The sequence below is a fragment of the Lineus longissimus genome, chromosome 4 (assembly GCF_910592395.1).
Source record: "Lineus longissimus chromosome 4, tnLinLong1.2, whole genome shotgun sequence".
NCBI lineage: Eukaryota > Metazoa > Nemertea > Pilidiophora > Heteronemertea > Lineidae > Lineus > Lineus longissimus.
Window position 1 is genome coordinate 7,134,048 of NC_088311.1, and position 15,562 is coordinate 7,149,609.

Sequence of the window (15,562 nt, forward strand, 5' to 3'; positions counted from 1 at the left end):
GTTCGCACTTTCTCTCCCAAGACAGAGAACTCCACTGTGAAATTAATTTTCCCGTTATTCGGCCTGGGAACGTCAGTTTTTCCGTCGTCATTAAGCTCCCCATTTACTTAATGTCAATATTAGCGAAAAGATGATAGAGATCTAGGCAGCCTGAGCTGTTGTAAAAAGCAACATCTTGATATTGCCATAATATCAAAGACACTTTTTAAGTTGGTATAACAGGCGATCAGTCAAGCCGGGCTGCGGTTTATTCAAGAAAATGTGAGAAGTCAGTCAATGGTAGAAATTAATATTACCAACATGTACTCGATGCATTATCCGGAAGACTTCGCAGTAGTTGTATTGAGCAAGATGCTTTTCATTATTTGCTGACACTGCAGTTTTGCGGCGGTAACTAAAAAATGAGATAGAAAAGGGCAACGCGAAAGTAGAAATGGTCGATATGCAATGGTGGTACCACTTCTCGCCGAAGCATTAAGGAAAGAGGTAGGTATGCACTTAGGAAAGATTTGGACGCCGACACTGGATACATGAAGGCGTACTCAACATTTACGATATTTAAAGCGATTTTTACATCGCGCAGCTACCACCTATAGAAGTCTAACGGAAAAGAGAAGTTGCTTCGACTGAAAGCCATTTTGCAAAAACGTAGAATCAACAAAGAATTCCTCAGACAAACACATTTTTCATATTTCTGTACTTGAAAGATTTCCAGTAAAGGTCGATGTCGATTCATCAGATAACTTCACCCTTGCACCGAGGACCAGCATCCCTCGCTTCTCATCCCAAAGAGAATAGCGAGATGGTAGGGTTTATAAGTAAACAAGTGTATGGACAGTTATTATTTTCAGTCCATCTCGTGATTTCGATTTCTTCTCACCCAAAGGGAATGATCAATTATCGCTAGTCTTGATCGTATCGCCCGTATAACCGATAATAGATTTACCAACGTCACTTGCAGCCCGTCACGCCGTAGTAATAAATGTCAATAAAATTTGATAACATTTTTTGTGCGCATATTACCCTCACGGAGCACAGTGATGCTATCAAAGAAACGGATCTGCCTGGATTTTCTCGGAGTCAAACCTGGCCAGTGGGCAAACAGAAAAAGAGAGGAAAACGGAGAAAGAATTGGCTATTATGCTGAGAATTCCATTTCTCTCCTTTCCCAAAGCAAAACTGATATAGACCCAGAAAAAATACCGTGACGCCATGGCTGCATGGCAAGGCTCTGTCACCACTTTTCGAAATTACTATTATCATAAAGCGCACAGTGCTTTACATACTGGAGGAAAAGTTCACTGATCATATTCCTTTGTTAATGAAGTGTATGTAAGTACCACGTTTTAAGGGGCGATAGGGTTGAAAAGCACTCTTGATCAGTGCTTTCAGACCAAACTGGCCTAACTTTAGATTGTAACACTAATACCCTTCTACATGCACGTAAACTCCTACTCTAAAGAGTGCTTGAGATCAAATCCAACGACAACAGATCTTCGACAGAATGACCTTTCCTCCAGGTCCCTGCAACTACCATTTCCACTCCACCAATAGAAATATCTTAACACAGAACGCAGACGGCTGAAAGCGCCAAATGAGAAACATTTTACATTTCGTCATTTTTCTGGTATGTCATATTTCCTTCCATTACGCCTGCCCGTGGCAAGAAATTGTAGCGTAATTGAGGCTGATATTGGCTCGGCGGTGGCTCATACACTCAGGCGGAATTTGCTTTTGGTAGAAGAATTGGGATGGAGAGCGCGTAATGAATTCTTCAAGCTCGGCAGCTGATGCCAGTGGGGTAGCACTCTTCAAACGCTTATTAATTATGGGCATTAGATATTAACGATGCAGTGACTTGGTTGGCCGCCGTATAGTAGACGAAATCGATTAATAGCATTGCATATTTGAAATATAAATCTGAGCGGTCAAAGCAGTCAAAGTCCATTCTCCAAAGAAGACATAATATTCAAGCATATTCTCCTTCCTAGTATTGGCTTCAAAGTGACAAATTCCTTTCCAGAAACCATGAAAACAGCCCAATAAGTGCACGGAGAACAAAAACCACCAGATCTTGTTCTTTTATTCGGTCATATCCCAGGGCCACATCGTATCTTAGCATTGCGAATATGGACGCGATACCATTTTGGAAAATAAGGAAAGAAAGAGGTGGAAACTCATTCCTTGGTGTCCCTTTTTATGCACCTTACCTTTCCTTTCCTCGTTGTCAAGGCAACAAACAAGAATGAAGGTCGGCAAAGGGGATTCCTGCAGACCATCTCAATTGGACCAGCGGCTGCGCACTTAGCGGCGACGAGCACAATACATTCTTTCGTCGTGGGAGGAAAAAAGAGTTTTACTTCTCGCTCTTGGCCTTGTACAAAAACAAGCCCCTCGGTGAGACAGACGCAGATGGTATATATAAAAAAGTTGGAACAAAAAGCAAGGACATCCAGAAGCCACATATCTCCTGTGCCTGACCTTGAAGGGAACTTCCAAGACTCGGCGGAAGTGGACACATACGATGTCTATATTACAGTTGTGTTTATTCAGTTTCAGTTTCATTCGACATAAGCTCACCCAGATGAGCTAAAAACGGCGGGCGAGCTTCTGGCTCTCATCATGTTGTTTTCTATTGCCGCAAATGGTACTTGGTAAAATTCTTGTCATCCGCAAGATTTTATCGGCCATTTATATGACAATGTATGTCTTCGAAGCCGGGGGATTTCCTCGTGGACAATAGGCTATGGAGATATGACCTATCGAAAGAGCTTAATACAAGTTTATGAGCCATTTATATGGTGGGCCCGTTGTCAGTAACATCGGATACATCAAACGACCTGTCTCAAAAACACCACTATCTATGGCATTCATATCGCATCATTTTGGCTTCACGAAATCACAGGAGTTGCAAAATGGTTTCTGCAGATCCGAAAAAAAGAAATACTTCGCGTGGTATATACTATGCCCAACCTTTCAGTCTCGCAGACGGGTGAACTTAAGAAATCGATAGCCAGACAGAGTGGGATAAGAATAAAAGTTGCTTTGTAATTTGACGATATCTGTGGTAGTGAGACCTGCTGTTGGCTGTCGTGGTACATCCCCGAAATGAGGTTTTTGAGCTTTAGAAGCTTTACCCTTTTTCGGCCAACGGATATAATATGCACCCTCTAAATGTGCTTATTTTGTGCCGAGCCCTTGAAGACTTCTTAAAAGCACCAAAACATTTACATTGTATATCGAGGAGTGTAGGCTACCGAAAGAAATGCAGCTGAACGTGTGAGGGATAACGCGGTGATCCGAGATTGAGGTTCGAGTTGCTTCTTAGTCCGACATCTTCATCAGAGTCCACTTCAACTTGTGTTATACATGTAATCGCACGGATGATATTCCTCTGAAACAACTCAACTTGCTCATTGTTCCTCCATCAGCAACAACACTCTTGTCCATCCATCCAAACACACAAGCCTTTAGCTCTAATCTAAATGAAAACTACGCTCTTTGTATGCCATCCTAGCTGCCTAATGTGTCTCACATTCATATCAATAAATCATGAACGTCAAGAAAAGATACTAGAATTTCTAATCCTGGCGACGAACCAGCTTTCATGTGTCGCAGGATCGTGTGTCGTATTGAAATCCGTTGTGACGTTGGTTCACGTCACTTCCGCAACAAAAATATACTATAGTCCACAGACAATGCAATATACAGTATTGGGTAAACAATTTTCCATCGGATTTATAGCACTATGAGTGATAGTGCATGCAGTGTCTACATTGCATGCTTCTAATCCTGGCGACGAATCATCAGAAGCCTGCGTCATTTTGAAATCCTCTGTTTACGTTGTTCGTGTCACTTCCTCATAAAAATGGTATCAAAACTGTATAAGAGGAGCTTATATATTTTCGATAGTATATACATGTATCATGTAGTGAATAGAATTACAATCGACAATGACTTTCGTCCTCAGTGTTGACATTTGTCTCCGGTTCACAACGAGACAGGAAACAGCGACGCCTTTTGTGAGATGATTAGACCATGCTACATAAAATGTTAGAAGGAAGAGACACGTGGAAGGGGAAATTCGGACGAACGACGGATGTACAAAAAGACTAACTCTCTGAAATATGTTTTTACATTTTCCAGTCGAAATATCTATTGGTTGGTCATTGGTATAGCTAATAGTTGTAATACAACATTAAGTTGTGCGGACTAATTACAAAACTGTGTTCTTTAAAAAAAAAAAAATTTTTCCGAAGGTCCTGCATATGGGCTTGGAAACAGTGTCCAACCAACAAGAAGTGTCATTGGCCAGGTTCAATCGAGGCTCAACACATATTTCTCATGGAAAATGCATTTAGAGCCATCAGAGTGAGTTCCCGGCCATGTAAAGCGTTTGTGAGAGTTAGTTGTTCCTAAAAGCATTCAGTACTGGGCACTAAGTGAGGACGTCAGACCCATGCAGTCTTAGCCCTGGCCAACAAACAAGGATTCGATTTATAAATTCCTTAAACAACAATTTGGATAATACGAATTGCTAAGGGGGCTAAATTTACTTTCACACCGGGCACCACTCGCTCTTACGCCTGCAAGCTGCACTTACAGTTGCACTTCCACATAATATTACGCTGATCACCGAACCAGTCGAAGGAACCATTATTGCCAAATTGTACCATACATCAGCGAGACGATTCCAAGTGTCATTCGAAAACTCCCTTAAGTCATTCAAAAGCATTAGGCGTCACGCACGACAACATTTCAAACAGTTATCACTGAGAGAATCAATTCCATTTCGCTTTCAACCTCCGGCAAAGAAAAGAGCACGGAACCCTGTCATCATCGTAAAACCGTGCCTATAGGCATTAATGAAGTCCGACTCGCATTTGGCAGAAATGTTAGTTTCATTTACCATTTTAGAGACAATCAATGATAAATGCTGAAATAGAAAATCTGTGGATACGGGGTTTGTGAGAAAGGTGTATAATGATAGACAGTGTAGTGTATTGAAACTCTTTTTGACTCTAAATCGTAAAATAGTTTTCAGTGCCCGTTACTGTTACATACGGGCGAAAGAACGAATACCTGAGATGATGCCAAGTCAGCACTGCTGAATACAGAGTTCTACATTATTCAGAGGAGAGTAATTCTGGCGGGAGGTAAAACATGAACTCTACAGCATTTGAAAATTGGCTATCGTATTATGCAGTATGCCAACGTTGCACCAGAGGCTGATGATACAGCACAATGGCAGTCAGCTTTAACCTTAACAGTAAACTCTTGACGCCGACTACCGCCCCTAACCGCTCGCTCTTTATGGAACAGTTTATAGCCCACTCCCGCTGACAGTCTGCTACATTGGGTGCTTCTGATCCTTAAATATGTGAAATAAAGACGACATTTCGGTAAGAAGAAAGGTTCTTCAAATTACCCGAATACATCGCAGAATATCTTGGATCTGCCTCTTTGCAAGCGCTTACGTTCAGAATCATTGGTGTTGCGAGACGCGCATTATCCTCACTCAACGGACGCTGAATAATTTGTCGAAGTATAGTGCTGGGAATTACACGAGCTGTGGACAGAATGAAGCATCAACGATCATTTGACCTTCATCAGCGCAGGTCAAGTCTAATTCCTGCGGACGGGAGCCAGCCAGCAATGCTCTCAAGGTGGGGGTTTGCTCTCTTAAGATTGCGTTACACAGGCGAGGAATTCTGCGTAAGGATCTGCCACAATCTAATCAGGAGCTCCTTCAGTATGCCTGATTGGTATTGAGCGTCCTTTGATGATGCACTATATTCAATTGGTCCACTTGGCGCTTAATCATGTCTTTATATATTCCTTGATGAACTCACTCTCTTAGTTGTGGCTGGTGAGGCTGGGGCAGAAAATCATCCTCCATTGTCTTCGTTGGCGTGGACATTGTCACGTAGAGTGTCGCATATCTGATTTGATAGCGGAACATATACCATTAAGATTTGGAGTTACAGAAGCAGGATTTGAATATCAACCTCTTCAGTACTGCGAATTTGTAAGCGGTAAACTCTAGACTTTAGTTCTTTTTCATTTCCTCTTGGTTTCCAGTCAAACGTACTAATTATAAAGCGAGATACGAGCAATATGCCAGAGGAAGGATTAGGTCTATAACCAACCTGGTTCATTCAACCACACATACAGGTCGTGTTGGCGGCCGAGTGGCCAGTCTCTCTTGCCAAGATGATCACCAGTTATCGCGTCGTGAAGATTACTTTGAAGATGAATTATGGAGCAATCAACCGCACGAAATGTCGCCCTTTCTCGCTAGGATGACGCCGGGAAAATGTTCAGTTATTCATTGAGGGTGGGTAATTTGGTAATAGAATGGCTCGTGAGAGATAAAAAGAGAATGAGATTGGTCGAGAAATTGAGAGAGGCCATTCGGACACGGACTAAGAGTCTGCAGTACCGATTACTGTACCATCAGTCATGCTCAATGTGCTGGTTCGTTACCATTCTGCATGTCTGGCTATGGTATCGTATCAGTGAAGTGGTCAGGAGATTGCCTGGGCAAAAATACTCCTCCAGGCAGGTCGGTCTATGGAACTATATCAGGTAATAGGACAGTACTGAGGAGACTGCCTGGACGAGAGTACTCCTCCAGACAGGTCTGGCTTAGGGCCGTATCACGAGAGGACAGGAGATTACCAGGACAAGAATACTTCTTTATCTTGGGTACTGTTGACCATGACCCAAACACAGAGAGACCACAATATTATTCAACTGCGTTTAAAGATCATTGATATTGTGTAACGGCTTGAGATGACCAGTGGTGCCACTCCGCGAATGACAACCGAAATTCGTACGAAATAACAGATTTTGCAACTTTAAGCTCACTCAGTTCCCAAGTTATGGACAAGAGACCAGACTATTCAATACAAATTATATACTGGTAGTCGTATAGGCGTTCAAGTTATCTAATGTAGACCCAGCTCATACTTTATTGCTTAGATCCGAGATTTACAAATTTATTGGCAAGGGATCGCAGTCAGCTGGAAATAATCGAAGAAGTTCACAACCTTGTCAAATATGTGACATATTTTTTATCACTCTAGATCTCACTTAAACGATGTGTATCTCGATGGGTGAAATTGACCCTTCTTATCTTCGTTCTCGCAGCCCCTCGACTCCGCACGTCAGTTCCTTTCATTATTGTGGGTAATGCCATTTATATGTACCGTGGTCGGGTGGTATCCGGGAAGGCCCCGGGAAGACCTGTCAACAAGGCGAATTCGCAGCCAACACAGCTAGAAAATGGTTCCTAATGAGCGTCCCTCCGGACAAAAAAGGGAGACAAGTTGGAATATTAGAAATATACGTGACTACGTGACCGTTTGAATTCGCTTTCAACGCATAGAGTACAAAGAATGACAAACAGGCTGATCATCTAAATCTAATAACCTTGCTGGATGAGGCTTATTTCACATCTTGCACGATTATATATCCACGTTATTACATACTTTATATAACTAGAATTGGCACTTGGATCGAGGTCGTGTCTAAAACTATGGTAATAATCACTTCATCCAATGAGGGCAGATAGTTCACCTCGTATCGATTATCTGCCGTTGGCAACTTATCAGCACCTTGAGTAGACCGTAACCAAATTGGCTTTCAAGACCTTCAAGAACGCCTGGACTCTGGATCAGACGAAGTGCCACATTCCAGACGCGAATGAAAACAGTCGGCGAAGTCTCAAGGATCTGATGTACGGTAAAATCGGTCAGGAGCTACCGCGTTGCTCGACTGAATAAATGTAGATACATGCCGGTGTAGAAGTTTAAAATGTCCTAGGATAAAATGTCCAAAGGAACAAAGGATTCTATTATGCGCTTCAATCTCTGAGCTATTGACGGTCAGGGTCTCTATAGAACCATATTGCAGAATACAATAGGGCCGGACACTTTTTCCAGGGGGGACACTTTTTACTTTTACACCGGCTGGTGATCGAGAGAGGGGTTCGACAGTACAGAGACTAGGCCAACCACTGCAGATGGCGCCAAGGGGAGTGCTAGAACTGCAGCCATATTCATCCCAATTACTGTGAACAGGGCCGTATTTTGGCTTCACTCGTTTTAGGGAGGGGAGGGTCAAGCCCAAACTAATGTGCTAAAATCTCCCGACCTTGGACAGATCAAGCCCATTTCACATCCCCGATTGTTCCCACTGGTGGAAGAGTGGGGAAAAGGTTCCAATAAGGGGTTTCAGCACAACAGGGGGTCATTTCTGACCCACAACAGCCTATTACTCAAGAGAAAGTAGGGGATCATTTTTCATTTTCACCACCACCACCTCAAATAGACAGCCGACAATCATCAGGGACAGCCAATTGCAAGCAGGAAAAAACAAGTGAGAGATGAAGTAGAATATTGAATGAATATTGATACTTTTAATCCATAACTCTGCTACCGTTTTCCAACATTTAATACAATTTTTTTTAAGCGAACCATGGCCATGATGGCTGGGCAACAACCATCAACCAATCTGAATAATTTCAGTTGCCTGAATCTGTTCGCTCACTCCGTCTTGAACAAGATAAATGGCAGTAAAAAAGTGAATATGGCAAATTTACTTCCTTACAACGACTACATATTTCCATAGAAAAGTGTTTACCTTATATTACAGAAGATATGTACTTTTACACCTCTCGCGCGTCAATCCAGTAAAAAAATATACATGAACACACAATCATGTACTCTTCAAATATGATATAAGGGAGTGGAAAGCACAAAAGACCATGAATACAAAAGAAATTTGAATGGCAGTTAATGACTCTAATTTCCAGATAAACCAACTCATTTACAAAATCTCCACCAATCAATATTACTCATGACCTTTAGTATAGTTCAAATGTGCTTTTACCAATGTAGCAACCTCCAAACCAACTCACTTCGCCTCCTAGAATCTTCTCAATTTACAATATTTTGTGTCATCTCCTGCGAGACAACAATAGTTCAATGTTTTTACCATGCTCTTATATTGCATCCGACACAAGTTCGTATCTGTGCCAAGATGGTATATTCAGACTACAAGTTTAATGATGAAACAAACGCAATTTTGGTAATCGTCTGATAATGGCAGCAGGCCACACCAGTTTCCATTCTACTATATTTTTATGAACTCAACATGGCCCAGTCTTGGGAGCAAGCCTAAGTCACCTCTATACGACCAATTCCTATGTGGACGAACGTCGTTCTAAAGGTCTGGAATGGACACTCTAATCTAAAAACAGAGAAATCAGAAAAAATCAATTCAAAATTAATGGTATTGCTGGCGTTTTGGGAATCCATACTCCATACATGTATGCGACATATTGTGACAGCAGCTGCCAGCCATGTGTACACAAGTACCAGCTCAGCACAGGGGAGAGGGGAGAGGCACCTTTCAGGAACTGGATAGACTACAAGAGATTCCTCATTCCTCAACATATCTTTGGATTTTTCACATGCACCTCCTTCATAAAAAGTTGTTCCTACTCACACTGCGCACCTTCACTACTTGTACCAATATTTCGTATACAATATTCACAGGTAGAGTATATAATTGTGGAAATCTTGAAGAAAACAACTGAATATCCTGGCCTTACGTAAGGAAATTTGAGCGAATAGGTTTCCTCCAGACTAAGACTTACCCTCTTCATCTGGACAGGCACGGGCCATATGCCCAGGCTTTCCACACCGATAGCAGTTGCCGCCGCCGCCACCGCCTCCACTGCCACCTGCAGAAAACATAAATTAACTGGTATTGAGATAACAACTTCAAATTGGATAGACTACAATATACCACTCAATTCCTCAATTTTCAATATTGTACACTTGTAAGTACATTTCCCTGCACAGAGTGCAACTAATATCTAGTTTTTTCAATATTGTACACTGGTATGTACATTTCCCTGCACAGAGTGCGATTGATACCTAGTTTTTTCAATTGTACACTTGTATGTACATTTCCCTGCACAGAGTGCGATTGATACCTAGTTTTTTCAATATTGTACACTTGTATGTACATTTCCCTGCACAGAGTGCGATTATACCTAGTTTTTTTCAATTGTACACTTGTATGTACATTTCCTTGCACAGAGCGCAATTGATACCTAGTTTTCCAACGCGACCTTTAACAGCTGTGGTACTTGCACTCTGTTTTTCACAATGTAACATGGGATTTTTCCCATGCACCTCCTCCATAAAATGCTGTTCATACCAGCACTGCACACAAGACACGTACAAGAAACTACTAGTACCAATAGTTCGAAAACAATATTCATAGCTAGTATATAATTGTGGAAATCTTGAAGAAAGTAACTGAATTACTCCTGGCTTGACATGAAGAAATTTGAGCCAATAGGTTTCCTGCAGACTGAGACTTACCGGTACCCTCTTCACTTGTACAGTCACGGGCCATATGCCCAACTATTCCACACCGATAGCACTTGCCGCTGCTACCACCATGACCACCACCACCACCACCTGCAGAAGACATACATTTACTTATATAAGAGAGAGAACAACTTCAAACTTAGACCTTGAAAATGAAATTTCTCCATTGTATTGTGGTAATCAATTAATGGAAAACATCTGTAGCAATCTCGCTCAAATTACATTGAAATTGCTGAAATACTTTCAGAGACATCATTGGCAATAGGTGTTGATGACATTAGCTAAGCTTGTTGTGACTAGCATTCGTGGAATGACAATAGACTTCTATCCGATACGTACCTTGGGCAGATTCGCACTCCCGAGCAAAATGACCAGTTCTGTTACAGTTGTAACACACTATATTTTTGTTACCTGAAGAAGAACAAATTTATCATTACCAAGTCAAAATAACAAACAGGCATAATGTGGCATGATCTAATTTAAAGTAATAAAGATTAAAAGCATTCCGCGAAGATGACGTCACTGCAGCTGCTGCGCTCTATTTCCCCATAGCTGAATTACAGGCAATGTCGGACAAACATGCGGTTTCGTTATGGATTCAGGCTTTCTAACTAGGGCAGTTAGATTCAACCTGGCACATGTCCGTGTGTTGGAAATACTACATAATTGTTCTGAATATTTCTCTCTCTGACTCTTATGGTATCATTCATGCTAAAAACAATGCAGGGTCAAAGATAATTGACTTTGAAATAAGCTCAAATGCGCAGAAATAAGTGTCGATGTCTGACTGTCACGTGACTAAAACGTCATGAATATCTTATTCAAATGACCTTGTGAGCTATAAATAGTAACGTCGCGGAATGCTATTGGCATGGCATTCAAGATATCCAAAGAAGTGTACCGTATGAACCCTGTACATAGTCTATAAAAGTATGACATAGAATACATACCTGAACCTTGCTTTGGTAAGCTGCAGTCTCGGCTGATGTGACCTACTTCGCCACAGTTGTAACATTCTTTTGAATTGCCGTCTGAAAAGGGAAATAACAATTTGAAGTTTCATTCAAAATGAAACGGCCGAGAGCCAATGTGCACACTGGATGAACTTAGGACAAAAGATTTTCTAGCAATGATTACTTAAGTCAAGGAGCCAAGTTGTGTCACTTGACATTGACTTCTACAGTGCATGATTATCAGTAACACAGTAGATACTTACAACTCCCTCCACCGGATTCGTTCATAGTGGGGCAATTACGCTTCACGTGCCCTGGTTCGCCACAGCCGAAACATTTCTGTTCTGGAAGATAACAAGCATAATATTCCATTAGATGATTGAGGTCTAGATTTTATTCTGAATTTAATTTCAAATGTTGTTCAACTTGCAGAAAATCACGTCCGCGTTAAAGGTGAAGAGATACTGCGGGAATTTTACAATTAGTGTAAACCTAATTCATAAAATAGAAAATGAAAATTGCTGCGGAGAGAGAACCTTGATTTCATTAGGCTTTTCACACCTCATCTCCTCAAGAAAATCTCAAAATCTTACCTCTCCTGTTGGTACAATCTTTGGCCATATGCCCTTTTCCACCACAGTTGTAGCAATCACCACCACCACCGCCGCCTCCTGTAAAAAAACCAAAAAAAACAAACTATCAGTCATGTCACCAACTGACACAAATTCGAATTCAATTTATTGCACAACTATCAAAGGATAAGACAGTATGGCAGATCGCAAGAAATTCCATCAAAATTTGACATCGGTTCCCTCTTTAAAAAAATTGGGCTTCTTGGAAGTTTTAAGTGTTGGGTTATGTTCTTTCCTATACTAATTGTCCGATACACAGCATTTTCATGTATATTTTGGATTTTTATCCTATCTGTTTGGGGGGGGGGGATTAAATGTACTTGGATATGGATATCACAGATCGAAACATGAATTATGAATATTCACAAAGTTGCAACTGTCATTAGTGTCAACCTCATGCCAGTGCCACTGCCATAAGGCCGTATACAAATGTTGGCCAACTGGTTTTGACACCCAGTCCGGCCAGTGTACATTCGCCTGTGTATCGACCGAGCATTTGTATGTTAATATTACCTTGCAGCATAGGCTGATCAAATGTTGTCTATACCGGAGGAGTAGGCCTAGTATACGACACAGTCAAGCTGAGAAAATTTCAAGATTCTATTTATTCTCGTTATTTCAGGTAATTTTAGATTATAGAAGTGTAGGAGATGATTTCAAGCATGTCAAGCAACGCCTTGATGTACCCACGTGGTGATCTATAAATAGTGCACGATGACGTCATCGTGTCATCTCATGGCGCATCTTCCACACGCCGACCTCTTTCTCTCTCCCTCTCTCCGTCAAAATGACAAAACGAATATTATTTACCATTTAATCTTTGTACTTCAACACGTGGATAACTTGGCCAGTTGTTTACGGAGCCGAGTTTGTCAGAGAAACCATCGCCAACCAGTGACCAGTACGTCGAAAGACTCGGGCCGGCCGGGTAGCCATGCTTGCTGTGAACCACATGTATTTTGCACGTGTGTGAAATTCGTGCCGACCAGCCGGGAAAGTTCATCGGTTTTCACCGTGTTCCGGCCCATACTCACTTCGGCCCTGACCACCACCGCCTTGACTACAGTCTCGGCTCAAATGACCCGTGCTCCCACAATTATAACATGTCCGCGATGACATTTTCAGTTCGAAAATGACCCAAAATCGTCAAAACACAAAATGGACTCGAGCTGCGGAATCGGAAAAGGAGGAATGAGCGTGTTGCGAGCGGTGTGCAAAGCTTATCGGAAATCAAAGTGCCGTGTGCAAAATCAGACGGCTTTTCCCTTTTCATAGTTCCACTGATGCTCGGTAATAGGTGCTGCTGTCAGAATAAGAATTTAAAGGGGCAATATAGTGTCGGCGCTCCCGTCTTCAATTTATATTTGCCGCCAGTCGGTCTTACTTCCTACGTCACTTTCTCAGTTCAAGGCTCGTGGCCTTTGGCATTATTCGCCATCTTACGTCTACTTGTTTTTCTGTCCCTCTGCAAAAAAACCCTTTACACTAGATACTACCGTAAACTTTACTATGTGCCGCTTTTTCTTATTTGTAAATGTCCCGGTTACCCGGCACGATGTTATTTAGGCAGGCATGATAAAGTTACACGAAGTCGCCATTAGGGGTCTCTCACATCTCAAAGTACATCGAAATGATTTACGCTTTTACGAGGAATACATTTAGTGCTGAATCTGACATGACCCAGGGCCCTTACTGTGTAGGCCCAGATGTATAAGTCACCGGAGGATGGCCAAATAAGCCCCTCTGCTCCTGCCTATACATGTAGTCCCCTTTTAAAGGGATAATGCCCCTGCTTGACACCATGCGTTCTCACTTGTAGTATCACACTCATTCAGATCTCTGATAATGATTTTCACCAGTGTTTTGGACATGCTTGCGAAATACAAGATGGGCAGTGCGCTCAGGGCACTTGGCAGGCGGATTCTATAAAATCACTAAGAGGCTCGGTCGCGCCATCTAAAGTGGACCCCAAAGTTCAGATGTTCATCACAATCACCAGATAGCACTACCAGTCGCCACTACATCTTTGATACTCCTGCATCGTTTAAAATATCGAGAGGCGGCGGATTAGATTTAAAACCACTGAATACGTCAGGATGTCGCCACTACAGCCCACGATTTTCTTCTCGCCGAATAGCCAACTTCTACTAATTCCACCAAGGTCAGAATTGAGTAGTGGCCTGACTGCATTGTTTTTTCTTAGTGCCGTACTGCCTTGGGAGGGAGGCAGCAGTTTTCCAGTGGCATTAAAATGCCAGTGCCCTCAGTATTGCCTGCCCTCAGACCACATTTTACTCTGGCAACAACTTATTGTACCTAATTCGCAAATCAGCTCTCGCTCCCATCTTTCAAGGTCGGGTTTCGACAATACTGATACGCTGGGTTTGGTTGTGCCTTATGTTGGGCCCTTGTCCAGGGACAGATAAATGGTCCTCGGGTCCGTCTCTGAATGCCTTGACACGAGGTCATCACATCCCAATCAATTTATGAAACGTTTTATCCTAAGGGCGCATGATTTCCGCCCTTGTCCTCTCCTGCTGCCCACGCTGCAAAATGACACGCGGAATGGGGAGCTTTGTTTTCATCAAAAGACGATATTCATCAGATTAACTGCTGTGTTTTCTAATTTAAGCGTTAAATTTCGAGATGTGCTATCTCTGGAGCCGAGCCACCCACTCGTGACTTGTCCTAAACAAAAGAATCCACGTGCCCAAGGCAATATGGTCCACCTAAAATCAGAATTTACGGGCTTTTTAACAGCCTGATGATATTGAAGGCGAATTCGCAGCGGCTGTGATGTGACGGTGGCACGAGACGCGGGCCTGGCGCACGTCATACTAAACCTAATCCTACACCACAACTCTTTACTTTCTTTTTCCTCTTAACAATTTAAATGATGATGAATACTTTTCTTGGTGACAGCAAATATTGTCCCACCGTATGCTCTGACGCCAGAGCACATGCCCAGGTTGTTGGCCATCTTTCGAAACGCCGAGCTCCCTGCATGTCGAGACGTCATTCTATAACATTCTCGATTTCGAGTTTTGAGTTCTAATCTATTCGATACTTTGTGTCAAGAGTGAAATGGTTTTCATATTGCCGTAGCCTGACATTGCGGTCGGCGGGGGGGGGTCTATTTTTGTGATGAAAATTAAACGACTTTCGTGACCTTGATGGATGTCGTTTAAAACTTTGTCAAAAATCTTTAAAAATCTTTCGCTATTGTTTTGATTATTTACCAGATGTTAGCCAATTAATGTCCAGTCGTAAGCATTTTTTTTTAAATTTGCGACAAAAAAGAACGTAATTCAAATTCGTAACTAATGACATGGACGTGGAGATCAATTTGAAAAGAGGGCGTTTTTTTATGAATTATTTACTAAACATTTAAATGCGTGGCCAATATGACCTTGACTCAACAAGGGCAACGAATAAAAAGTTTGTGACCGGCTGTCGCGGCCGCAATCATATTTTAATATCATGCAAACTATAATGAATACCCTTTTGTCTCCGCGATTAAGCTAAAGCTAAATAAGTTCAAGGTTATATTTTTTACTGCAAAACAGAC

The 15,562-nt window shown here is 42.0% G+C and overlaps 1 protein-coding gene across 3 annotated transcripts; it reads right to left on the reverse strand.

The window, feature by feature from the left end:
- Positions 1 to 8,395: 8,395 nt before the first annotated feature.
- Positions 8,396 to 13,182, reverse strand: LOC135486680 (uncharacterized). Of its 3 annotated transcripts, XM_064769687.1 has the most exons (8): positions 12,805 to 13,022; positions 11,956 to 12,033; positions 11,626 to 11,706; positions 11,360 to 11,440; positions 10,747 to 10,820; positions 10,401 to 10,500; positions 9,665 to 9,751; positions 8,396 to 9,255 (listed from the first exon to the last, which is right to left on the reverse strand). In XM_064769687.1, the coding sequence occupies exons 1-8, from the start codon at positions 12,995 to 12,997 to the stop codon at positions 9,251 to 9,253; spliced, it is 699 nt and encodes a 232-aa protein (XP_064625757.1). In that variant the 5' UTR covers positions 12,998 to 13,022; the 3' UTR covers positions 8,396 to 9,250. The 3 variants fall into 3 exon arrangements, with proteins under 3 accessions (XP_064625757.1, XP_064625758.1, XP_064625756.1); XM_064769688.1 differs by lacking the exons at positions 8,396 to 9,255; positions 12,805 to 13,022 and adding an exon at positions 13,029 to 13,182 and having other exon boundaries at positions 9,654 to 9,751; XM_064769686.1 differs by lacking the exon at positions 8,396 to 9,255 and having other exon boundaries at positions 9,654 to 9,751; positions 10,401 to 10,499; positions 10,749 to 10,820.
- Positions 13,183 to 15,562: the final 2,380 nt, after the last annotated feature.

Coding starts and splice junctions, on each gene's coding strand:
- LOC135486680 (XM_064769686.1), bottom strand. CDS start 12,997: ATGAACTTTCCCGGCTGGTCGGCACGAATTTCACACACGTGCAAAATA. Junction 12,034..12,804: donor TGAAGTACAAAGATTAAATG/GTAAATAATATT, acceptor GTTTTTTTACAG/GAGGCGGCGGTGGTGGTGGT. Junction 11,707..11,955: donor AGATTGTACCAACAGGAGAG/GTAAGATTTTGA, acceptor GTTATCTTCCAG/AACAGAAATGTTTCGGCTGT.